At 36.7% G+C, this 27,809-nt stretch overlaps 1 protein-coding gene across 2 annotated transcripts in view; it reads right to left on the reverse strand.

Annotated features, from left to right (window-relative positions):
- Positions 1 to 8,780: 8,780 nt before the first annotated feature.
- Positions 8,781 to 27,809, reverse strand: part of LOC103596296 (charged multivesicular body protein 1b-2-like) — a 48,494-nt gene continuing 29,465 nt past the window's right edge. Inside the window, exons 3-8 of one of the 2 annotated variants that reach the window (XM_008579898.1) lie at positions 17,308 to 17,454; positions 16,838 to 16,906; positions 16,632 to 16,739; positions 13,482 to 13,525; positions 11,053 to 11,125; positions 8,781 to 10,635 (exon numbers count right to left, since the gene is read on the reverse strand). In XM_008579898.1, the coding sequence (XP_008578120.1) occupies positions 10,591 to 10,635; positions 11,053 to 11,125; positions 13,482 to 13,525; positions 16,632 to 16,739; positions 16,838 to 16,906; positions 17,308 to 17,454 (486 nt within the window). In that variant the 3' untranslated portion in view covers positions 8,781 to 10,590. Of the gene's footprint in view, positions 10,636 to 11,046; positions 11,126 to 13,481; positions 13,526 to 16,631; positions 16,740 to 16,837; positions 16,907 to 17,307; positions 17,455 to 27,809 lie in introns of both variants that reach the window. The other variant, XM_008579897.1, reaches the window with a different exon arrangement.

Here is a 27,809-nt window from a genome sequence, read left to right on the forward strand (position 1 = left end):
TGCACCCAGGTGTTCCTTCCTTATTGTCTGATGTAATTGCCCATGTGCACCCAGGTGTTCCTGGGTTGTCTGACTCGCACCCAGGTGTTCCTGTGTTATTGACTTAAGTAAAAAGAACAAACAGCTCTGATCCACAGTGCCCCCCCCCCCCCAGCGAAAGGGGAGGCAGGGGGAGGCTGCTACTGCTGCTGGAGTCTGTTGCTGCCAGTGCCCCTGGGGTTGCCCTCTGGAGGCCACTGCTGCTGGATCTGCTGAAGGCTGCTGTAAGCTGCTCCTGCTGCTGAAGAAGCTGAGGAAGCTGAGGACTGAGTTTGCATTGGAATGAACTTGTCAACAGCTCCCAAGATCTTTCACAATTACCTAGCTTGTAACCTGCATGTGAGGGGTCTGTGACCCAGTCTGTACAATGGGTTTGAAGGGTCTGTGAGCCCTAGCCTGACAGACATCCTTGTAGGAAGCTGACACTCCACTTAATTTTAAGGTGAGTCATTTTCAGTCTCTCTGAGCTATTTTCCAAAGCAGGGTACAGATCAAACGCTGCTCTGAATGGGGAGTAGAGGCAGCTTCAGAAAAACTTTTTCTTTCCAGTACTACTTTATGAGAGTTACTCTTTTCCTTCCCTCAAACTACCTTCCAATTTGAAAAAGGTGCCACTTAAGTAGCACATCTTCACATAAGGGTTAAATTCATATCTAACCCTATGTTAAGGCTTATAAAACACATTAAAAGGTGGTTGGGATCTGATTATTTCCCACCGTGAGGTATCAGAGTAATGACGTTTTCCAGTGTGACTGGAGAGGTTATAACAAATGGACCAAGGCTGGCAGACTTATGCCCCAGCCTTGACAGCTACTGAGGTCATCACTTCTGGGAGGGATAAGACAGGCTCTGAGCCCAGTGGGGAGGTTAGCAAAGCTTGTGTACAGCGCTGCCTCTTTTCAATGTCCCTGCCAAGCACTCCCCCAACATTGCCCAGCCCTGGCTTTCCAGTTCTCTAACTAACACTCTTTCTGGGCAGCAGAAACTATCCATGCTAACCCCTATTCCAGTTAAAATCTACTTGGACTTAATTTTTATTTATCTAATATCTGGCGAGGGCTAGGCAGTTCAGTTCATTTGCTGAATATAGATACCTAAATTCCCATGGAATGTATGAATGGTTGATACTGCTTAATGGGGTATTTATTTCAAGGAGTTGGCATGAAAAGAAGCAGCTCAAAGGAATGAGTCAGATAGTGGAAAGTCAGGCATTATGGCTTGTTTGGCAAAGTGTGTTTGGTTTTTAATGTGTGTGACGTGGTGGGGGGAGGGACGTTGAACCATTTTTCACATCATACCATCTCCATCTTTGGGAGCAGGTGAGATAATTTGGTTGCTAGGTGGTATTTGGGCAAAGGATGCCAATATTTCTTAGAGCAGAGAAAGCGAGGAGACTCCTAGAAGCTTAGCTCCACAGGTGTTTGGACTTGACCTTGGAGAAATCACTCATTATTTTTACCTCCAGATAATCATCTTTAAAGCAAGGGTAAAATCCTACTCCGCCTTACTTTTTAGGGTTGCAAAAATGAATTTTCATAGCACATGTGAAAGCATGCTATAAATTAGTAGGTGTTAGAGAAATTCGTGTTTGAATGATTAAATGATTATGACAGTGAAATAATGATAAACTCTTGCCATATGAGAAAAACAGGTTGAGGGTTAGTAAGTTTTTACACTCCAGAGAAGTTATATTGAATTATTAAGAAGTACTCTTTTGAGGCCAAGTAAGTTTATCATTCGTCTTATCTTAGAGCCAAGAAAGCCCACTGATTTGATGTGGACACAGCATATTTACCAAGCATGTCCTTCTCGAGATTTCAATATTGCCATCTGTTCCATGAGGGGGTAGGAGGCCCAGACATTGATAGTGTAAGGAAAACGAAAAACGGTCAGGCTCCCTCAGTTGTTCGGAATCTTGCCGAGCATGACCTAGCCTGGTTGATGTAAATGTTAACTGCGCATGTGCGCCCAGGTTTTCTCTTGGCTACTGTCTGATGTAATTGCGCGTATTTGCCCAGGTGTTCCTTATCTGACTTAAGTACAAAGGACACTGATCCCCAGTGCCCCTTGGGAGGCCACCAGGGGGCCGCTGCTGCTGGATCTGCCAGAGGCTGCTGTTGCTGCTAAGGAGGCTGGGAGCTGAGGGCTGAGCTTGCGTCAAAATAAAACATGTCAACCTTGCCAGCGGCTCCCAGGATCTCTCCAATTACCTAGCTCGCAGCTTGCATATGAGGGGTCTGTAACCCAGTCTGCACAACGGGTTTGAAGGGTCTGTGACCCAGCCCGACAGACAGTATGATTTTCTGGCTACTCAAAGGGAGAAAAGAAGCCCAAGTAGAAGTTGGTTACTGTCGCAGCCTCCTTCCTGTTTTGTCCAGAAGGGGTATCCTAAAGGCCAAAGAAGAAACAGTGATCCTTGGGGGGTGGGGTGGGGGTGGGGCGTCTGTACTTTGGAGGCTGCTTGGAGAACCCTGACTGGCTTGCTGCTGCCCTCTCTGTGAGCTGCTTTCAGTAGATGATTTAAAAGTTCTAGAGCAAGTACAGCAAGACGCTGGTCCACACTGGCTTATAGTTCCAGGCAGTAGGAAATGATTGCACAGTCAATAGCAGATATTCCAAGGACTTGAAATGATCCAGGATCACTTCTCTTTGAATCATCCCACTGGGGAGAAGCAGCTAACTTACAGGAGTCTTGCTGTATGTGCCCTTGTATTGGCAGCCTTCAGCCCCCACCTCCCAGTACTTAATTAAATGAATACAGTAATTAAATGAGCAAAGCCTGCTCATGCGTGAGATAGTGAAACTTTGTGTTTAACCCCAAAGGCCCTAACAGCCTGCCATCCTCAGAACAGCAGTGACTCCTAGCTGGTCAGACTCAGCTCCTCCCGTGGTTATCCAGCACAACTTTCTCCAGGAGAAAAACCAAAGGGCCGCAAAGAGGAGATCATCATCACTGCAAGAGCCATTTCATTGTTCATTTAGGAAACGGGGTTGTGGTGGCGGGTAACTGGGAGCATTTCTAAAATGTTTATCTCCACATAAGCAAGAAGAGGGACGCTTCAGACAGGGATCCTCTTATAAACAGGAGCATTACAGTCTCTCACCTTAAAAAATAACCTTCTCAAAAGTCATGCAATTATGCCTCAAATTCTACCGGCAGTGCTTGTGTTAAGCAGGCTATAAAGTGGAAAGCAGTACATCTAGTAATTAAGAGCCCAGGTTTCAATAGGGGCTCAACTATTTACTATCTCTTCATCCTAGGCAAATTGCTTAATTTCTCTAAAGTTCAGTTTCCTCATTTGTAAAAAGGTAAATAATGGTAATCTTCATCAAAGGGCTGTTGTGATGATTAAAGAAATATTAGGTGCTTAGTACAGTGTATGGCACACAGGAAATGCTAAAAAACAAAGTAGCTATTAACGGTAGCTGCTATTATGACCTAAGGTCCAAAATGTCCTACAAGGGATTTCCCAAAGTTTCCATGAATGATTTTGCCAGATGCCTCTTTTTCAGAGACAATTTGGCAGAGTGTAAACAGCATGGGGCTTTGGATTAAAATAGATTTGGGATTAAATCCAGGGTCTCTTATTCCCTAGTTCTGAGATTCTAAATCACTTCACCCCTCTCAGTCTCAGGCCCAGCCTATTGTAAGATGGGGATATCTTACCTTATGGTATTGTTGTGACAATAAGAGATAACGCTTGTGACATGTCTGGTACATAGTAGGCACTCAACAAGCATTAGTTTCTTCTCAGGAAAGCAATGGACTCTGACACATGATGGGACGGAGAGCTGCTCAAAGTAGAGCAGTGGGCATTGAAAGGAAAAGCTGGGAAACTGGAGACAAACTTATGCCTTCTGGCCATGATCTGGGATGTGGATACTTTATTTAGACAATGGAAAAGGTATAAGGACCCAGTGCAATAAAAACATTAGCATGCGATAATAAAAGAGGCAACATGGATATGGCATGACCACATATAAGCTTAGGGGTCAGTGTACAGGCCGGGATACTTAGGGTGTTTCCTATGCTCACTATGACCATCAGAGGGCTTCCTTGTCCTTAGGTGACCATCCACACCTGCAGGCATATAATGGTCTTTTCAACTGGCTATGAGAACTTTGCCTAGTAGAGGCCTGGTGAGATGACTGGCTGAGTCCATCAGATCCTCACTCATAGTTTGAATTTGGTGATGACAGAAGGGGATTAAAGGCATGGGAAATAGAGAAAGATTGGTTATGTCAATAATGGGTGCTGACTATAGCAGTAGAAAACAGTAAGTTGACAGTGGTGATCATTTCATCACTATAATGCTGTAACATTAGAGGCAGGGGCAACACACCAGCTTCTAATGGGAAAATTTATTAAAATTATCAATAACCCCAATCTCTTGTCAGACTGCTAGAGCTACTGTTGTATCCTGAATATGTGAAGATTCCTGTTATTGTGGCCTGGTTGTGAGATTATCAAATTTGTGTTCTGATCTCCGTGCTTCTCCACATATCTTTATGGTAAGTCCTCTTTAGCAGAGGTGACCTGAGTGTATCTAGTTGTCTAAGAAAAATATTTTGGTGTGAATTTCAGCCTTGTCATTTACTATTTCATCTGTAAAATGGAAATTATGAGGATCAAGAATTAATACACGTAAAACATTTAGAATAGTTCTTGGTACATAGTGTTCAAAAAGTGATATTATTTTCATTATTTTGGATAAGTAACAGACTGTTCTTTTCCAAAAAAGGGATTATATTCACCTCATGAGGTTATTGGAAGGATTAAATGAAGTAACAGAGGTAACAGTGCATAGCTATATATCTGGTACTTCATATATGCTGGCTATTACCTTCTTTCCCTTATAAAGAAACTCTACATATTTTGAACCATGAAACACTCATCTGGACAGTATAATGAAAACAAATTTGGGATTTGTGCATAGTAGGTACTGAGTAAATAGTTAATGTGAAAAGTTCCTACTTCAATGACTGTTGCCATTTCGAACTTCTGTCACTCTCTACCCTCACACCCAGCCTCAGAAGATCTGGGTGGCTCAGGTGTGATTCTACTTTGAGATTTAGAACAGCAAAGTTTTCATAGGTCCAAGCCTTCTTGGTAAGGAAGCAAGATAATTTCAGGTCTCCTACCAGTGGGTGGTGCCACTATCCTCACCTTGGCTTATTCTTTACGAAGCTTGTAATAGGTGCTACACATGGAAACAATAATAAATTTGGCTTTGGATTCAATATTCTTTTTCACACATGGGCAATTCCACCTGGAAACTCTCAAAAAGGCACACTGAGCTGGTAAATCTCAGTAGATTATAGCAACTGGGAATTTTTCCTTTTTCCCCATTGCCTAGAAAAGCATCTTCTGCCATGGCTCTCTCCTTTTCATTTAACCCCAGATTGGTTCTTAGACTTTATGTTTGAGTCTTTTTTTTTTTTTTTTAAAAAGTCAATTCCATGTAGAAAGCCCTTGTTACTTCAACACCCAAGTCCCTTCATGTGACATAAAATTACTATACTATGTTTTCTGAAACTTTCTTTTCCTCAAAATGATTTCATGTCATTTTGATAAAGCAAAAGCTAAACATGTCAAGCTCCAGCATAATCAACTTTCTAAGAGTAAAATTTCTAAGAAGTAGGTACAGAGTTCATCTTAAGAATCTTCATTTGGAACATGAGACCCAACTTTATTTTAATGACCAAGTGACATATTAAAGACTTTGTTCTTTCCCTTATTAAATTTGAGAACATAAAGTACAAGTAACTTATTTTACAGGGATAACTTCCCTTTAACATTCCATTTAAACTTTTCTAACTGGAGGTTGGAAGGCTTTTAGCTATCTGGCAGACAAATAACTCATAGGTTATTAAGTACCAAAGGCACACTTAGTCATTTATAGCAAGGCACTTTCAAGAACTTTGTGCCTACTGCTACTGTAAGGGAGCAGTATATTTTATAAGAATATAGACAGTATCATAATAGGTTAGGCAGATTTTATTTTCACAATGTCAGTTGAATGATTTTACCAATATATCTTCCTGTGCGGGAGTATTTTCCAGTGTGGAAAATGAAAAGACTGAGTATAAGTACAACTTAGTTAACTAGTGGAATCAGTTTGTTACAAAGTTAACTTGTGAAAAAAATGGTTGTGATTTCTAAATTGGAGGAAAGTAATATTTCTTGACAGCTAAGACTAAGGAAAAAAAAACAATCCTTGTCTAGAAACACTCTACTAAACGCCTGATTGTCTTTGGATGAACTTAGTCAAGAATTTTGCTAGTAGTTTTCACCGTCTGTTTCAGTAATAAAATCAGCACATTATATATTGGAAATAGCATTTTGGATGAAGAATAAGACATGATCACTGGATTCGAAGTGAGTCACATTTGTGATCAAACCCCAGGCTCTGCTTTTGTGTAGTTGTATAAAGCTAGGCAAGCTACTTAAATTGTCAGCCTGTTCCCTCTTCTCTAAAGATCAGAATAACAGCCATCCACCTGTTCACAGGATTCTTTTAAGGGTTAAATAACCTTAATATATCAAAGTACCAAGAACAGTTCCTAACACACAGTAGGTGCTCAACAAATGTGAATCTGAATCTCTCCGGTGTTAGGTCTTCTATCCTGTAAAATTGGAAATGAGGTGAAACCACATGTTCTCTAGGTCTTCAGAGACAAATGATTCAAAGACCCATAACATCATTCTGCATTTAGAATTCTTTTGGAGAGTGGTAGAAAACAGAAAAGAATGGAGAGAATGTGTTGTATTACAGCAACTTGCTGCAACTTATGCAGTCAATGTACTCTGAAAAGATTTGTAGAAAAGGAATCTAAGGCCCAAAAGTGGGTAAGAGAATTATCGAAGTTAGTATCAGAGCTAGGACTTTTCCTCCACAGTTTAAACAAGAACCAATCTAGACTTTATCCTGAAGCTGTTATCTATTAGCGTCAGTAACTCCATAGAAAATTAGGCTGCTTTTTGGCATCCTATCAATCTTTTGGTTTTTATTTTCACATCTAGCTAGTACCCTTGCACTTTCTTCAGATAGTCTTTACCCATAATTTTCTAAACTATAAAGCAAACTCATCTCTTATCATAATTTACCTGTTCTATCTCCTATTCCTGTTTCCTCTCTGTAGCAATGACCGGTAATAAATTAACCAGGTAAAATAATCTAGCCCATAATGTTTACCTAAAATGGTTTACAGGAAGGTGGAAAATTTTAGATGTCCAGGCATATGAGCAGAGAAATAATTTGTCAGCTACATTGTCTAAAGGGTAAAGATGAAGCACAATGTTTCTGAGCATTTAAATGACCTTATGTTCAACCAAATAACAAATACTTAGAAAGAAAAATCAGGAGAAAATGAGATTGATAGGGAACTAACAGTACAGAGGTTCCTCAAACAACCATGGGTAGAACTACAATATCATCCAGCAATCCCACTACTTGGTATATATCCAAAGGAATGGAAATCATGTCAAAGGGATACCTGCACTCCCATGTTCATTGCAGCTCTATTTACAATAGTCAAAATATGGAACCAACCTCAGTGTCCACTGATGGAAGAATGGATAAGGAAAATGTGTGTATATATCTACACAATGCAATACTACTCAACCATAAAAAAGAATGAAATTCTGCTATTTGAAGCAACATGGATGAGTCTGGGAAAATTATGTTAAGTGAAATAAGCCAGAAAAGGAAAGAGAAATACTGCATGTTCTCACTCATAACTGGGTGCTAAAAAAGGCGGAAAGAAAGAAAAGACAACAATACATTGAACTTTCAGAAGGAGAGAACAAACCTAAGGATACTAGAGATTGGGGGGAGGGAGAGGAGGAGGGGTTTTGGAGAGTGATAGGTCGGGTAAAGGGCATAAAGAAAAATCAGGATTTGTAATAATGAATATGCTAATAAAAAAATAAAAAATAACTATACTAATAGGTAAGAGTTCACAGGTTTAAGAACAAATTCTACGAAAGGAATTTTTACTACATTTATAAGAATAGAGGAACCCCAAAGTAAAATAAAATTTGAGGGGCCGAGGCCGTGGGTTCGGATCCTATATGGGGATGGCTGGTGCGCTCACTGGCTGAGCGTAGTATCATTCAGTTCTTTGATTTTCCTATAATACTCACTAAGATAATTTTAGGGAATCATTATTCAGTGTATTACTCAGCAAATGCCTCAATACTATATAACAAATTACCTAAAGCAGGGTTTCTCAACCTCAACATTACTGACACTTGTGCCAGATAACTTTGTTTTGGAGCCTGTCCTCTTCAGAGTAAGACGTTTAGCAGCATCCCAGGTTTCTACCCACTAGATGCCAGTAGAAGTCCCAGTGGCAGAAAGAAAAATAGCTGCTCAAAGATTTCCACATCCTAATCCCCAGAACCTATAAATATATTACCTTACATGGCAAAAGGAACTTTGCAGATGTTATTCAGTTAAGGACCTTGAGATGGACATATTATTCTAAATTACCCAGGTAGAACAATGTAATCACAAAGGTTCTTATAAGAGAGAAGCAAAAGGACCAAAGTCAAAGAGAGATGTAGCAACAGAAGTAGAGACTGGAGGGGTACGCTTTGATGATGGAGGAAGGGACCCGCAAGCCAAGGAATGTAGGCTTAAAACAAACTTTTTAAAAGACAAATCTGATGTGGCTTAAGTATCAGCAGTTATCTTTAGATCAGAATAATTTATATTTCTAGATTTAAATAAGCAGTATTCACAATTTAACAATTTTTATTCCAGTCAAAAGAACAAAACTACACCATTTCCACAAATAGGAAATAAGGAAACTTTATATTTCATAGACATTTTAGTCTGTAATCTCTTCTATGGCTCCCCAGGATGTTCCAATACAAACAAACAAATTTACCATTTAAGTAGAAAGGACAAAGCAGCAACTATAAGCAAAATGGAAGATTCCCACACTGAGGTTAAGTACCAAGAAAATTAAATAGGTTTAACCCAAATTTAGCAAAAGAATAATTTTTCATTTCATTAATCAGTGAATATAGTCTCCACTCACACAAACTTTTTATATATGGTATGAAACATATATGAATAGAATACTGAGCAAAGAAGTCTCTCCTTAATTGCACTTTGAATGCCTTCATGACTTACAGTGGGAATTTTCTAAACAAATCTCTTCAATATAACTTCACAAAATATTAGAATTCTTTCATGGGTTAATCTTGCAGGAAGTAAGAAAAAACACCTAACGTACTTAAAGTAACCTAGATTAGCAGTATACTTGTTATAATATGACTTGGTCACTTTACACTTGAGACTATTATATCAGAAAATTGCAGGCACATGGCAATTTCTTCATTTTAGTTGGGTAAAATAGATATTTCCAGGGAAATGACAAGTAGTACAGCTGGTCACCAAATGCTTTCTCCCAAGGATCCTGACCTTCCAGAATCTGTTCTTCTTTACAACCTTATGACTTCGGTGTCCCTCCCCCCCTACATCACACATCCTCTGTTGTGCTCCCAACTTTGATTGGGCTGGAAGTTATTTGCATGGCTGAGCAAAATATTTTAACTTATATATAATTTCTTCCAGTTATTAAAGAGTTGTTTTAAGATAAAAGAATAAACACATTTAATCAGGACTTACAGTAGTTGTAACTTGAGTTAGCTTATTTTTTTCTTGGTTGTTATTTTGTTGGTTTAAAACATAGTCCAACATTCTCAGAAACCAATCAACAATCACGGAAAAATGTAAATGATATTATTACCAGGCAAATTAACCTCTACTGTTTAAAAATACAGTATAACAAGAGTTGAGTAGAAATAGAATCATTAAAATGTGTTTCAGAATTTCACTTGAAAGTATGAAAAGTTAAATTTTTCTGGGAGTATTAATAACAATGATATTTAATGAAGAGAAAATTTAAAGAATTTGAATAGTAGTCATTAAATTACTAGGTAAAAATTCTAATAATGATTTAAATTTGAAAACTGTTGAACACATTAAAAGTCAACTGACTTTCTACTTGGATAACAAAAACATAAAACAAGAAATAGCATCGTTCATTGTTTGACACTAAATGAGGTGTTTTGGGCTATATAAACATATCAAGTAAACATGCTTTCCCTGCTTTTATTTTTATACATACAGAGCTTAAAAACTACTTTGAATTAAAAAAAAAAAACTTGTATACTTTATTCTGTATTAAGTACTATACTTCACAGTATTTTGTGCAAGATTTTTGATCTAACTTTTGAGGAAGATGTTTAATATACAAGAAGCTAATATTAGCTCCGTCAAAGACATCTACAAAAATATGTCCCTCACATTTTTACACATAATATACAGAACTATAAAATCTGTCAACGTGGAAACTCCCTGGAATTTCTTAATGTACTAGAAAGTACAGCAAGGCAAAAGAAAGCATTATATACAACTGTTTAAGCATTCTGGCATATATAGTGTTTTTAGTGTAACTGGAGTGCAGCTATCTATATATACACACAAGGAATGTTTCAGAAGCAAGTGAAGCAAACAAAAGCACCAGTTCTTTAAATTACACTTGATCACGTAGACGAGCAAGTCTCTGTGATAGTTCACCCTGGAGAAAACAGATTTTTACAAATCATCAAGGCTGTGACAAATATAAATTGCTAATAGTTTAGCTAGCTCACATTTTAAATATTTAAAATCCTGTCTCAAAAATTCACACGTTTTAATTTTTTAAAACATTTCAGAAGAAATGGAGAACCTGAGCAGAAGCAACGAAGGGGAGCAAATTCAATCTCTAAATGAAATGTGCATGGAAATAAAAAAGGCCCATCATTATGGAGCTAAAGGCTAATTATATTTTACTAACTTACTATGATGTAATATTATAGTAGACAAATACTTTTTATAAAAGAAAAAGTGAATATATGTTTAACTTATATGACTATATAAAATATGTATATATTTTTCCTAAATTATTTCAATACACTTCAAGCACATATCAATAAACAGAAAATACAACCTCTACCTGTTCCATCGAAGCAATGCTTGTGCCAACAGAACCTGTCTGACCCTGTGGTAGTTCCATATTGAGATCAAGGCTACAATTTAAAAATGATTGGTATAAATGAGTGTTAATACAAGCATTTTTCTTTAATTATAATAAGCAATAAAATAGGTACTGCAAATTTGAATATTCCACCTTGCATTTTACCTTAATTTAAATAAAAAACAAGTTCAGTCTTGTAAACAGATACACATAAACTTACTAATTTTAAAGTTTTCCTTTTGAGCCCTAACAGCAACCCATGTAGATGGTAATCTTACAACAGAAAAGCTAATAAAAGGCTGGGAAAAGATCTGGCCTTCTGAACAAAACACCAAAATAATGGTCATCCAATATATTCGACTTACTGAAGATTACTATATGTATCCTACTGCGAAGGACAATATGCTGAAAAGAAAACAAAACAGGCTAGATAAAATGTAGCCTGAGGATCATATATCTAACATTTGAGTTAACTTCAATTTCATTGTTTAGCTCCTGAGCTACCTTTAGTAGGAATCATTATGTGCATCAAATCATACAAATGAGGATCAGAAAAGTTAAGTACACTTGTCAAAGATGACACCAATAATAGAGACAGAATTTGAACCTAGGTTTGTCTGTCTCAAGGCCCATAACTTCAACTGTCATTGTACTACTCCTCTGGGATATAAACAATCCTTTCTACTTGTCTCTAAACTAGTGTGTGCCAACTCTAGTTTAAAACACTACAGGGAATATAGTAACTTCAACAGTCATTTTGAGATTCTATAAACAGATTTTTATTGAAAAGGTAAAAATATACTAAAATTTTGTTGAAAGAATCACAAGCTCAAACAGCAATTGGATACTTAAACACATTTAAGGATGGGCATCAGTGTTTCTGCATCAGTTCTACCTGCTTCTAGTGCTCCAGTCACCACCCATTGTTGACATAACTAATCTCTTAATTTTGGTCCCCTACTTCCCCAAGAAATATCTGGCAATGTCTGGAGACTGCTTGGCTGTCACAACTGGGGAAAGTGGGTGCTACTGGTATCTAGCAGGTAGAGGCCAGAGATGCTGCTAAACATCCTATGATGCACAGGTCAGCCTCCAGAATTATGCAGCCCAAAATGTTAATAGTGTCAAGGCTGAGACATCCTGCTCTAGATCTTATCAAAAAGTTGCCTACTATTCTTGATATACCACTGAGGGTCAGTAAGGTTGGAATGTGACAATACTAATTTTATAAGACCTCCCTTGCTGTAATTTCCAAGCCCAATCCTCTCATTTTAGTAGAAACAGAAACAAGTCCTTAGTGTCTTGCGACTAAGATGGAGTTTTCTGTCACACAATGTCTTGGTCTTTTTATAATACTTAACAAAAATCACATTTCCTGCTACTTTCTGTGTGGGTATGTGGGCTACATAAGGATACTAACAAAGCAAAATAGTGCACAACCTAACCTCTAGCCCTGTTTCCAAACACTGCAAACCTCATGGTTGTAATTTACTAATGACACATTAGTGATCTAAAGAGTTGATAAACTTAAGTGTTCATTCTAATCGGGTATTAACTCAGATACTAGAGTAATATTCAACAACTCTATTTTCCAGGTGTGTTCAAATCTTCTCTTCCCCGGAGAAAAGAATAGAGTACATAAATCCTATTTCAACCTATTATTCTACCTTTGAAGATAAAATATACTTATCACTCAGTTTTAATCTTTATCTCAGAGATATATATTTTTATTATTTACTACTATGTTATCTTGAACCAAATAGTATACCAGAGAATACTGATATAACATGACCTCTGTGGCACAGATATCATGGTCAATTTATTCCTCCAAACATGAAGGGCCTGAAATAAACAACGCCTATCAGACATCCTATTTCCTACAGTAGCACCACAAAAGGGTGTCAATTATTTACTTTTTATAAAAACAATCTGCAATGTTGCTGTGTTTTGAACCCCTTGGACATTTTGTATATATTGTTCAGTTTACAGGACTCAAACTAGATTTATGACTCAATGACTTGATCACAGAATTCTTTTGGAAGATCCTTTTTCTTTAAAACAAACCCACATACAACAACATACATTTGATTTATGCTGTGCAGAGTAGGTATTGAGCAAATGTTTAAACACTCCTGCCTCCCTTGTTTACCTTCCTCATTTCTTGTTATCACACACTAAACAGGTCTGTCTCCAGAGAGTTAAGAAAATACTAGGATGATTTGAACAAAGTCACATTTTTATCAGCATGGCAAGGAACTAGATGACTGTATTAAAGGCCACTGAAACAATAAATTCTAGGGTTAAAAACCTAATTCTGACTATTGGTGGTAAAGACAAATATTTTCAGAATATTAGAACCTCTAAACTGTAAATCAAGATTATCCAAAACTACCTAAATAACTTCTTACCCAGCTTCATCTGCCATTTCTTGAAGCAGCATATCCACCTGGTTCTAGAATAAGAAAATGAGAATTTATATTTTAACAGCATTTGCTTTTTTGGGTGGTTTTTGGTTTTGATTTTGCTTTAAAAAGGGAGAACTGGTCTACAATTTTTAAAAGAAAGTTTTTAAAAATATTTTTTAACCACCAGAGGGAGCTAAATTATTTCAAAATATGACTTTTTCTGAATAATGTTAAATTCTAAAGACTTAAACCATGAGGTTATGTGAAAAAAATTAACAAGATTCACATATACTTTAAATCTGAGTAATGTAGCTCTCTAGAGAAAGTCAACCCATTTATAAAGGTCCGTTCTAACCTACTTTGCTTTTATTTAAAGTGCAACAGATTTAAATTTTAGATTAGAATAACTTTAATTGTTCTTTCTTCCAGTTGATGCAAATCTGATACTAAGAATGACTCTAAAATATCCAGAGATGAATAAATACTGTGATATTTACTAAAGTAGAAGAGTTCTCAGGGAACAGAGTCTGATTAATCAAAGAACTCGTGTTTTTAATTTAGTTAAGAATATTTTGAACATACAGGTGGGAGTTCTAAGATGTGGTCCCAGCTCTACCATTAATTAAGTGAATGGTTTTAAGCAAATCACTAACCTTGCTGCTGGGCCTTAGTTTCTCTTGTTCTCTTTCATTCACTTTAAAAATATTTCCAAAATACAGAAAAAATTCAGAAAATCTTTGACCAAATTCCTACATTAACATTTGTTTTCACTTCATATCGAAAATAGCAATATTTGTGTTTTTAAAATTTACTTAAGTGATATTATACTAGGACATTATTCTATAACTTGCTTTCCTTACTCAACCTCTCCCTATTATAGACAATGGTACAATGGACATTCTCGTGTGTGTATATATATATCTTTGAACACACGTGTAAGGGCTTCTTTGTGTATAAATTTGAAAGTGGAAGTATTAGGTCATAGGTTACATACATTTTTGTATACTCCAATTTACTCAATAATATTTAACAAATATTGAGTACCTACTTTATACCAGATATCATTTTGAGTGCTAGGGAGGCATCAATGAACAAAGTCAATAAAAATCCCTCCTCTCATTAAACTTACATTCTAGTGTGTGTGTGTATGTGAAGGAATAAATTGTTATAGTAGTCTATACTACACGAGAAGTTGATATGTATGTACTGTGAAGAAAAATACAGCAGGAAAGGTAGAGAGTACAGGGCATGGTAGGTGTACTGTTAATGCAATTTTAAGTAGGATGATCAGGAAAGACCTCACTATGAAAATGAATTGAACAAAGAACTGAAGGAGATATAGGAGTGAACTACGAGCATGTCTGGACGAAGAACATTCAAGGGAGAGAAAACTGCAAGTGGAACGGCTGAGGCAGAAATATACCTAAAGGAATAACTGACAATGGGAAGCCAAGTGACTAAGTAGAGTGAGGAGCAGTAATAGATCAGGTCATATAAGCAGTGTGAGACAGGTCCTTGTGGGCCTTTGAAAAGAACCTGAGGGAAATGTAGAGCCACAAGAAGGTTGTGAGCAGAAGAGTGACATAATCTGACTTGTTTTAATAGGATTACTCTGGCTGCTATGTTAAGAATGGACTGGAGATATTACCAAATTGCTTTTCCAAAGTGGATATGCCAATGTGAATTGTAATTACTCATTAGCAGGATGCGAGAACTTGGGCAACTGAGTGTGTTCAACTAGATCTCTCTCTATTTCTGTTTTAAGTTTTGGTTGAGTTTTTATATATTTGAATGTCCCCAGCACTTGGCATAATATCTGAAATAGAAGAAGGTACTTGGCAAATGCTGGGTGAAAGAATCTCAGATTTTTTAGAGCTAAAAGCACTTTAACTGTCATCAGACCCAACCCTTACATTTTACAATTATGAAAACTGAGGCCTGAGGTAGTGAGTATCTTAATCAAGGTCGCAAAGTTAATTAGTGGAAAAGCAGGGATTAGAAATTCAAGTGTCCTGACTTCAAAAGACATCTTTCCAATTCACTTGTGTTTCCTAAACTTAGATCATAAAATCACCTGAGGATCACCTAAGGTGACTGAATATGAATGAGAAACTCTGGGAACAATGCTTCTCAAGCTCGGCATACACATCATCCTGGAATCCTGTTAAAATGAAGATTCTGATTCAATATATCTAGGAATGGGGTCCAAAATTCTGCATTCACAATGAGCTCCTATGTGACATATATGTTCCTGAATCTTGTATATACTTTGGGTAGCAAGGCTCTAGCCGAGAGTATTAAAAATAGTTAAATATACGCTCACTATAAGATATACACATGAATCCTTTCTTCTTAACTCTAAATCCTAAATATAAGCTTGTTCTCTTATTGTTTACCTCTTTGTGAAAAGAGTTACCTGCAGTAAAATTTTGATGGACAGTTGTCAATTTCTTTCTAACCTATTTTGTAAATAATAGTCTTTCCATATTAGCATCTGAAGTAGCGGTAAGAGGTTCTATATTCATTTGACTAATCGTGTGATAGGTACTGGGATTAAAGACAAGGGTGTTAACGAAAGAAATTTTCTCTCTGAGTATTTAAATTTCACAAAATTTTCTGGCACATGTCATGAAAACTAGTTTCAAATTTGAATTTTCTCTGTAGCAGGTCTCTGCCCAGGTTATAGATTTAGAAAACATCCTAGATTTCTGAAAAATAACTGATCTTGCAACTTACTATTTGTTCAACTGTGACTCATGCACAAATAATACACCTAATGAGTAAGCAGGAAGCAGAAGAATATGTGCAATCAGATGAACAAGCTGAGGCTTGAGATAATACTTAATAACAATTGGGCTCAGTGAGCCTCTAGTGCAATGCCTTCATCAAGAAGGACCAGTGGCAGCCAGGGGAACCAGACTCTAGACTCTAGATATGTGATCAGTATAATTACCAGAACTCCAAAATGAGCTAGGGAGTATAGTCTTCCAATACCTCCTCAAGAATCTGGGGGCAGAGCAATAACTTTCTACCTGCATTCTGGGGGTATATCATATTTATTTAGCACTCTAGACATGATTTAGCCTCACAGAACTATTATATTTTGAGGTGGAGTAATTTTTAAGTTATTCTAAGTAAAGAAGCTATTCTTACTTGTGGTGTTGTGAGGGTTGTAGTGCTACTCATTGTGTCTTCCATTTGTTGTGTTTGAACATCCAGCGTTTCAAACTGGTGTTCAAATTTGTCCATCAAGGCAGATATCTGTTAAAAAAAAAAAAAAAAAAAAAAAAAGGCCATAAGAGAAACTTACACTGAAAAGATGTTATCTGAACATCAAATAATTTTTTTTTTTTTTTTACCTTTTCAAGGTTCATACTCCTCAATGTAGCATCCATAGACTTAACTACACCTGCCATGGACTTTGTTACCTATTTGAGGTATTAAAACAGATTTAGTATCTTATAATACAAGCAACTGCAAGATTTTTGTATTCTCTTAAATATATTACTTAAAGATAACTGAAAAAACTTGTCTTTTTTCTAGCAGTAAAAATACACTATTACGTATTTCTGGTTTAGTACTGGCTATCTTATATCTTTGACTCTTCAGTTCATTAGAAGACAACTAGACCTTAGTTAAAAAAAAAAAATAAAAAATCCACTGCCAAAATCATTTTCCTCACTAAGCATTTTGACTGTCACTCCTGTCCATAAGGGCCTTTACCAGCACCCTGTAGCACCTTGTAACAGATTTAGATTCCTGACAACTCTCAATATTCTCATTAAACTTAAATCAAGCGTTCCTATTATTTTTAGATATTAGGTCTTACCTTGCCCATTGTTACTGCAGTTTGAACTCTGGCAGCCACAGCATCAACTCTAGCACTCATTCTCAAAAAATTGATTGCTTGGTTTTTCTGGCAGATTGCATTTTCAGCATGTATTCTTGCAACTTCTGTATTGCCTTTCTGAATGGCCTGTTTTAAAGAGAGAAAAAGTAAATATTGGTGAAAACAAAGAGCAGAAGTACAAATATTTTAATAAGAAGAAACGACCTCAAATTAACCTATAATCTGTAAGAGCTTTTACAATTAGCTTTTTAGAAAATAGATATGTCCTAAATTATTAGAATTTATAGTTCCTTAATTTTTAATCTTATCATTAGAAAATATGTTCATTAATAGTTTAAGAAATTAGAATATAAAGAAAAATAAGTCAAAAAAATTGCCCATAATCACATCACTGAGCCATTACCACTGTTAATATTTTAGTGTACTTTACAATATTACAAGTACATAAGCATATTTGCTATAATATAAATATATTTATTACAGAAGTACATGCATAGAACATATGTTTTGGAACCTGTTTTCTCACATATCAAAACAATCTTTTTCAGTAAAAAAAAAAAAAAATATAAAACTACCTCATAATTTCAAATGGCTACATTGTATGGATGTACCATTAACCAGGGTTTTCTCCTTTAGTACAAACACTACTGATGGTATATAAAATGATTCTAGATGTTACACAGACATAAGTATCTTCTTTAATTACGCATGAATTTAAATGTGTATATGAACATAAAATGATGTAACTAGCACAAATCCATGCTTTTCCTGGTATAACAGCTTAGGTCAGGGCTACAGTTAAGTCAATTTAAAAAATATTAATGCTAATATCCAAAAGACTCTGAACGATAAATGCTGGCGAGGTTGTGGAGGAAAAGGAACTCTCATACATTGTTGGTGGGATTGTGAAATGGTGCAGCCTCTATGGAAAATGGTATGGAGGTTCCTCAAACAATTGCAGATAGATCTACCATATGACCCAGCTATCCCACTGCTGGGAATATACCCAGAAGAATGGAAATCATCAAGTCGAAGGTGTACCTGTTCCCCAATGTTCATCGCAGCACTCTTTACAATAGCCAAGAGTTGGAACCAGCCCGAATGTCCACCATCAGATGAGTGGATAAGGAAAATGTGGTATATCTACACAATGGAATACTACTCAGCTATAAAAAAGAATGAAATACTGCCATTTGCAATGACATGGATGGACCTAGAGAGAATTATATTCAGTGAAACAAGTCAGGCACAGAAAGAGAAAATCACATGTTCTGACTTATGTGTGGGAGCTAAAAATAAACACACACACACACACACACACACACACACACACACACACAAATGGCGGGGGGGAAGAAGACTTAACAACTGCTATTCCTTGAAGTTGATACGACAAGCATACAGAAAGGACATTGTTGGGAGGGAGGGGGGAGAAGGAGGAGGGAGGGAGGTTTCGGTAATGGGTCGCAATAATCAACCACATTGTATATGGACAAAATAAAATAAAATACATTAAAAAATATATTAATAGTTAAGATGGTCCTCCAATACAGCAAAGCCAAGAAGGTAGTACAGAAGTGACTGAAATTGACAAGGATAAGATCCTTGATTGCTGGATATTTGTTTCCAGTTCTTCAATAACACAAATAGCAATGTGATAACTGCACTAGTACATGCAACCTTATATGTTTTCTGAGTATTTTCATAAGATAAATTCCTAAACACAGAATTAATGCAGAGGTTTGCACAATTTTAATTTTTTAAAAATTTTTATTGGATATGAATATTCATGGGGGCACAAAGCTGTCACCACTTGTGCCCAAGACGTGATGGCAAGATACATAATGGCAGCATGCCCATTACCACATATTGCAATTATACCCCATCTACCCCACAGAGTTATCCCCAACATCTCTCCCCATCCATGTTCCCCCACACTTCTTTGCATACCTAGGTATGCTCTCTCCTTCTACAATCCAATGCGCCACTGTGGACTTTCCTTCCTTCCTTCTTTCTCTTTTAGCTCCCACTTATGAGTGAGGACATGCAGTATTTTTCCATCTGTGCTTTGCTTATTTCACTCAAGTTTCTCCAAGCTCATCCATCTTGTTGCGAATAGCAGAATTTCATCCTTTTTTATGGCAGAGTAGTATTCCATTGTGTATATATACCACATTTTTCTTATCGTCATCCATCGATGGACATTTAGGTTGGTTCCAAATCTTGCCTGTTGTAAACAGAGCTGTGATGAACATAGGAGTGCAGGTATCCCTTCAACATGATGATTTCTATTCCTTTCAGTACATACCCAGAAGTGGGATTCCTGCATTGTATGGAAGATCTATCTGTAGTTGTTAGAGAAACTTCCATACTGTTTTCCATAGTGGCTGTACCAACTTAAAGTCCCATCAACAGTGTAGGAGCGTTCCCTTCTCTCCACATCCTCGCCAGCATTTGCTATTTTCTTTTGATTATAACCAGTCTAACTGGGGTGAGGTGATATCTCAGTGTAGTTTTAATCTGCATTTCCCTGATGACTAGTGATGTTGAGCATTTTTTCATGCACCTGATGGCCATTTGTATGTCTTTGAAAAATGTCTATGCACCTCTTTTGCCCATTTCTAAATTCGGTTATTTGTTTTTTTACTGTGTAGTTGCCTGAGTTCCTTGTATATAGTGGATATTAATCCCTCGTTGGATGCACAGTTAGCAAAAATTTTCTCTGTAGGTTGTTATTTCACTCTGTTGATTGTTTCCGTTGCTGTACATAAGTTTTTCAGTTTGATATAGTCCCATTTGTTTATTTTTTCTTTTGTTGCTTTTGCTTTTGGGCTCTTGTTCATAATGGCTGTACCCAGACCTAGTTCCTGACGTGTTTCACCTATATTTTCCCTTAGTAATTTTTCAGTTTCAGGTCTTATACTTAAGTATACTTAAGTCTTTAATCCATTTCGAGTTGATTTTAGTATATGGTGAGAGGTGCATGTCTAGTTTCATTCTTACGCATATGGATATCCAATTTTCCCAGCACCACTTACTGAAGAGGCAGTCTTTTCCCCAATGTAGTTTTTTGTTGCCTTTGTCTAGTATCAGATGCCTGTAAGCCTGAGGGGTAATTTCTGGGTACTCTATTCTGCTCCATTGGTCCGAATGTCTATTTTTATGCCAGTACCATGCTGTTTTGGTTCCTATAGCTTTGTAGTATAATTTGAAGTCAGGTAGTGTTATGCCTCTGGCTTTATTTTTTTTTGCTCAGGATTGTTTTGGCTATTCAGGGTCTTTTGTTGTTCCATATGAATGTTGAGATATTTTTTCCTTTTCTGTGAAGAATGTCATTGGTATTTTCATGGAGATTGCATTGAATCTGTAGACCGCTTTTGGTAGTACAGGCATTTTCACAATGTTAGTTCTTCCAATCCAAGAGCATGGAATGTTCTTCCATCTTTTTGTTTCTTTAATTTCTTTCCATAGTGGTTTGTAGTTCTCATTGCAGAGATCTTTCACCTCCTTGGTTAAATTGATTCCTAGGTATTTTATTTTTTGTGTGACTGTTGTAAATGGGCTTACTCTATTGATTTCTGTTAGCTCATTATTGGAGAATATAAATGCAACTGATTTGGGGGCATTTATTTTGTATCCTGCAATATTACTGAAGTTATTATCCAGCTCTAGGAGTTTTTTGACAGAATCTTAGGTTTTTCTATATATAGTGTCATGTCATCTGCAAATAGGGACAGTTTGACTTTATCTTTTCCAATCTGGATGCCCTTGATTTCTTTCTCTTGCCTGACTGCTGTGGCTAGTACCCCCAGTACTATGTTAAATAGAAGTGGTGAGAGTGGGCATCCTTGTCTTCTTCCTGTTCTTAAGGGAAAAGCCTTCAGATTTTTCCCATTCAGAATGATACTGGCAGTAGGGCTTCTCATGGATGGCTTTTATTGTGTTGAGACACTTACTTTCTATACCTAATCTGTTGAGAGTCTCCATCATGAAGGGATGTTGAATTTTGTGAAATGCTTTTCCAGCATCTATTAAGATAGTCACATGGTTTTTGTCCTTGAGTTTATTGATGTTATGTACCATATTTATTGACTTTTGTATGTTGAAATATCCCTGCATCCTTGGGATGAATCCCAATTATCATGGTGTATAATTTTTTCGATGTGTTGCTGTATTCTGATTGCTAATATTTTGTTGAGGATTTCTCCATCTATGTTCACCAAGCATACTGGCTGGTATTTGTTGTTGTTGTATCTTTATCTAGTTTTAGTATCAGAGTTATGTTGACCTAGTAGAATGAGTTTGGGAGAATGGCTTGTTTCAATTTTTTGTAACTGTTTGAGGAGAATTGCTGGTAATTCCTCTTTAAAGGTTTGATAGAATTCAGCTGTAAAGCCATCCAGACCTGGGCTTTTCTTTGTTGGAAGATTGCTGGTTACAACTTCAGTCTCGTTGCTTGTTACTGATCCGTTCAGGTTTTTTATCTCTTCTTGGTTCAGTCTGGGTAGTTTGTATGTTTCCAGAAACTTATCCATATCTTCCAGATTTTCATATTTGTTGTCATACAGTTGTTTATAATAATCTCTAATGGTTCTTCATATTTCTGTGGTATCAATTGTTTTGTCTCTCTTTTCATCTCTGATTTTTGTTATTTGGGTTTTCTCTCTTTTTTAGGTTAACCTAGCTAATGGTTTGTCTATTTTATTTATCTTCTCAAGAAACTAACTTTTTTTAATGTTGATCTTTTGTATCATTTTTCTGGTCTCCATTTCATTTTGTTCTGCTCTGATATTATTTCTTTCAATCTAATGCCTTAAGAATTGCATTGTTGTTGTTTTTCTAGTTCTTTGAGGTGCAGGGTTAAGTCACTTATTTAAAGTCTTTCCATTCTTTTGATGTAAGCATTTATTGCAATAAATTTGCCTCTTAGTACAGATTTTGCAGTATCCCACAGGTTTTGGTATGATGTATCTTTATCTTCATTAGTTCAAGAAATTTTTTGATTTCCTGTTTAATTTATTTTGGACCCATAGATCATTCAGGAGCCTATTGTTTAGTTTCCATGTGTTTGTATAGTTTCCTGGGTTTTGCTTGTTATTAATTTCCAGTTTTAGCCCATTGTGATCTGAAAAGATACTTGGAATGATTTCATTTTTTTTAAGTTTACTGAGACTGAATTTGTGACCTAGTATGTGCTCTATCCTGGAGAATGTTCCATGTGCTGATGAGAAGAAAGTATATTCTTTAGTTGTTGGGTGAAATGTTCCATTTATATTTACCAGGTCCAGATGGTTTAAGGTTTAAATTCTGTGTCTCTTTGTTGATTTGTTGCCTGGAAGATCTGTACCATATTGAGAGGGGTTTTCAGGTCACCCAGCATTAACATATTAGGGGCTATTTCTTTCTTAGGTCTAAGAATGTTTGCTTTATATATCTGGGAGCTCCAGTATTGGGTGCATATATATATTTCTGACTGTTATGTCTTCAGGCTGGACAGATCCCTTTATCATTATAAAGTGGCCTTCTTTGTCTCTTTTTATGTTTTTTGGTTTAAAGTCTATTTTATCCAATATAAGAATAGCTACTCTTGCTCATTTTTGGTTTCCATACGCATGGTATATCTTTTCCCATCCCTTCACTTTTAGTCTGTGTTTGTCTCTACAGGTGAGGTGGGTCTCTCGAATCTTCTCCAGTGTTAGCTGGATATGTGAGATGGCATGATTGAACTTCCCTTTCTGAAGAAAAAAATGGCATTTTTGTTTTAACAGTGGGTTTTGCCCTTTCTTGTGTATCCATGATAGTGATCATCATTATTCAGATTCCAGATGAAGAACTCCCTTGGGAATTTCTTGCAGGGCTCGTTGTGTGGTGGTGAACTTCTACAACTTTTGTTTGTCTGGGAAATACGCTATTTCTCCCTCATTTCTGAAGGACAGCCTGGCTGGGTTAAGAATTGTTGGCTGGCACTTTTTTCCTTTCAATATTTTGAACATAGCATTCCACTTTCTTCCGGCTTGTAGGGTTTAGTTGAGAAGTCTGCTATTAGTCTGATGGGGGTTCTCTTATAGGTGACTTGATGCTTTTCTCTTGCTGCTTTTAGAATTATCTCTGTCTTTCAGCTTTGCAAATTTGACTATACTGTGTCTTGGTGAGGATCTTTTTGGATTTAATTTGTTTGGGGACCTTTGAGCTTCCTGGATCTGAAGGTCTGCATCTCTCCCTATACCTGGGAAATTTTCTGTTATTATTTTCTTGAATAGGTTTTCAATATGGAATACTCACAATTCAGATATTTGAGCACCTGAGGTTTTCTGCTATCTCTCCTTCAGTAATTCTTTTTTATTTTTAGTCTGCCTGGGTTCTTTTGAAAAGACCATCTTTGAGATCTGAAATTCTTTCTTCTGCTTTATCTAGCCTGCTGCTCAAGCTTTCTGTTGTGTTTTATATTTCATTGAGTGAATCTTTCATTTTAGGAGTTCTGCTACACTCTTTTTGAAGGTATTAAAGTCTTTGTAAATTTCCTCCTTCATATTCTGGACATCTTTTCTTGTTTCACTGTGTTCTCTAATTGAGTCTTCTTTTATCTCTTTGAGTTTTCTTAAGATCATTGGTCAGAGTTCCTATTTAGATATTTCAAGGATCCCCTATTCTATAGGGTCTGGTATTTGAGCAGTACTGTATTCCTTCAGTGGTGTCACGTCTTGTTTGTTTTTAGTTCTAGTATTTTTTTTTTTTTTTTGGTTGATGTTTGGTCATCTTGTAGAAGTCTTGCTTCTTCTATTACTCTGGGGTTGACTGTGAAGATAAAGAATTCCTCCTCTATTTGCAGGCTCTCCTGGTGACTCTTACACCAGTGAAGTTGAGTGAGTGACAGGTTGCTTGTAGAATGGCCCTGGCTGCTACTGTGGTGGTGAACTGTCCTTGGGGTGACAGTAGGTATTGCAGTGGCTATATTATACCGCCTTGGCTCCTGTTCCAGCTTTCCATGGCTGTAGACTGAGCCCCTGGTACCACACAGGTCTCAGCTCACCTTGGCGGCTGCCGGAGCTCAGTATGCACAATTTTAATTGCCCTCCACAGAATTCTGGTATCGATTTACATCTTTTCTAGAGGTATAAAAGAGTTCCTGTTTCTCCCTCAAACTCATCAACATGGGATATTAATTATAATCTATGACAATCTGAGAGTTGAAAAGTGATACCTCATTTTCCTTTGATTAAAAATGAAGTTGAACATATTTTATACTTTAACAGCCACTTGTATTTTTTCTTTTATGAGCCATTTGTGTCTTTGTCCATCTTTCTGGTCTTTTGCTTATTGATTTGCAGGAACACTCCATGTTAAAATGATTAAAATTTCGTTATATGTAATGTGACCTTTTCAAGATTGTTGGTTGACCTTTTATATTTTACGTATGTTTTTAATGTAAAGAAGCATATTCTTTTATATCAGACGTTTCCTTTATGGTTTCTCATGATGCTCAAAACGTCCTTCTGCACTTTAAGGTAATTTCTTAAGGCATTTTAATGGTTTCCTCTCGCACATTTAAATATTTACTAAATTTGGTGTTTATTTTTGATGAAAGGTAGGGATCTATTGTTTTCCAACATCACTTATTAAAGCATTCCCTCCTTTCCTCGCTTGATGCCTAATTCTTTTTGTTCATTTTAGCTTGTTTTCAAATTAATACTACAAAAGAAATATATGCATGTGGGTACAGTATTCAGTAGAAAAGAGTATATAATAAAAAACAGACCTTCCTCCTACACCAGTCACTTAGTCTCAGATCCTAGGGGTAACTGTCTTAATAGACATAAATTCATTTATTCAAATATGTATTGAGAATCTAACAAATGCCAGACAGTAGATACCTGGGGTTCAGTAGTAAACCCCAAACACAAAAACCTCTGATCTTATGGAACATTCTAGTTAAGAGTCTGATAATAAACAAGATAATTAAAATAGATAGTATGTTAAATAATGGCAGGTGTCAGGGAGAAAAATAGAGCAGAGAATTAGAATAGGTAGAGTTAGGGTTGGGGTTACTGAAATTTTACAGAGGGTGGCCAGGGAAGGCTTACTGTGACGGTGACATCTGAGTAAACACCTGGGATCGAAAGTGTTTTCTCTCTGCTGGAGCTAGTCATATGGATATTCAGCACAGCAGGCAGAAAATCAGCAAGTGAAAAGACCTTATGTAAGCATGTCACTTACACAGCAGGACAGTCAATGTGTCTGAGGCACAGCGTGTGAATAAAGAGAATAAGAGATGAAGTCAGATAAGTAACATCATAAATAGCTTTAAGGCCATTTCAAGGTCTCTGGATTTTATTACCTGTAGTGAGATCAAGACACAATTTTGAACAGAAAAGTGATATGATCTGACTTCTGTTTCTAAAATGCTCTCTTGCTGCTCTGTTAAGATTATACTTAGGGGACAAGGGAGACCAATATATAAGTTGGAGGGCAATTTGGCATTGTCTAATAGGCCATAGTACAAAAAATAAATGAAAATGTCAGAGACTTCCTATGGAAGAAAGGATTTTTTAGATAGTGTCATTAGGTTGGATATGGTAGTAGATTTATTTCAAAATAGCAAGTGGTGGTGTATCTTATCCATATCTTTAGACTGCTGCAGAAATCTAAGGTAACAGCCAAAATTGTGATATTTTATGCAAAGACAGGCTCTAGATATTCGAGGAGCACAATATGGAGATTTTAAAAAGTGATTTTGTAAAATCTACACTGTGGTTTCTGTTTCTCAAAAATGTTTGTGATTGCTCCTTATACTGCAGTGAGTAAAAAACAACAAATCAGTGTTGGGTGAATTTTGTTATTAGATGCCAATAAAATTTATTTGTTTGAAAAAAAACAGTCATGACCTCTGTGCCCATTAATAATGAATTTTTAAATTATGGTAGTAACATATTATGGAATACTGTTGAGAAAAGCAAGAATCAGTTGTCCATCTATTCAAAAATGGCAGTTTCTCTACACTCTCGCCAACACTGGGTATTAAAAAACTTATTTTTTTTCCCAAGCTGATTAGTTGAATATGATATTTCATTGTTCTGACTTTTCTTATGAATGAGCTTGAGCATCTTTTCATGCTTGGACATTTGTATTTTTTTGTGACCTACTTGTTTATAACCTTTGTGTATTTTTCTGTTGTGGTGTTCATCTTTTTAACTGATTGGCTGAGAGTCATAAATTTTATGATCATTAAAAAAGTGGTGCCTTAAATCTCCTACGTAATGCCTATCCTGCTATGTTCTGAATGCTTGTGCTCCCCAATCCCCCAAATTCATATGTTGAAACCTAATCATCAGTGTGATAGTATTAGGGGCAGGGGCTCTGGAAGGTGATTAGATCATGAAGGCAGAGCCCTCATGAGTGGGATTAATGCCTTTATAAGTGAGGACCCAGACAGCTGCCTTGCCCCTGGCACCATCTATGAACCAGGAAGTGGGCCCTCACCAGATACTGACTCTGCCAGCATCTTCATCTTAGACTTCCCAGCTTCCATAACTGAGAAATAAATTTTTATTGTTTATAAGCCACTCAGTTTATGGTGTTTTGTTATAGCAGCCCAAATGGACTGAGATAACCTCCTTACTCAGCAGATTATCTTGCTTTCTATTTTGAGAAAATTAAGGCATCAGAAGTATCTCAGCTTTCTATTGGTCCTTCTACTCTAAGACCTGCCCACCTCCCACTGTACATCCCCAACTAAACTACATCATTACACCTATGTTTGCTTTCCCCCCCCCTCTTGTTTTGGGAGATAACCTGTCCTTCCTCCCTCCATCTGGGCTCTTGACCTCATCACCTACTTCTTCCTCTAGGCTTTTGTTTCCTGACTCTTGTGTGTCTTCCACCTCCCCATCTTTACTGGCTTCCTCCCTTCAGCAATACATATGTTTTCAGGTTTCTTCAGTCATAAAAATCCTGTCCTTTGACCCTGGGCATCCCCCTAGTTTTCATATAGTCTCCTTCATAGGTTTTTCTTCCTCTGTTTGCTTCATAAAGATTTTTATTCCTCAGGCTTCTCTGTCCTGCCTCTCTTCTTACCTTTTACATCCTTCTATCTACTCTCCTGGCTCAATTATTGTGTACTGATGACTCCCAAATCTGTTGTCTCTCTTGTACTTCACACTTGAATATCCAACTACATGCTGGGAAAGTCTATTGTGGAAATGCCAGTTTGCTTAACAAGTCCACAATGAAATTCATCATTATCCTCCCCTTCATCAAAACTTAATTCCTCAAACAGCTGAAGATAGATTTACCATGTGATCCAGCTATCCCACTACTGGGAATATACCCAAAGGAATGGAAAACATCAAGTCGAAGGTATACCTGTTTCCCAATGTTCATTGCAGCACTCTTCACAATAGCCAAGAGCTGGAATCAACCCAAATGTCCATCATCGGATGAGTGGATACGGAAAATGTGGTATATCTACACAATGGAATACTACT

This window comes from Galeopterus variegatus, unplaced genomic scaffold (assembly GCF_000696425.1).
Source record: "Galeopterus variegatus unplaced genomic scaffold, G_variegatus-3.0.2 Scaffold1976, whole genome shotgun sequence".
Classification (NCBI taxonomy): Eukaryota; Metazoa; Chordata; class Mammalia; order Dermoptera; family Cynocephalidae; genus Galeopterus; species Galeopterus variegatus.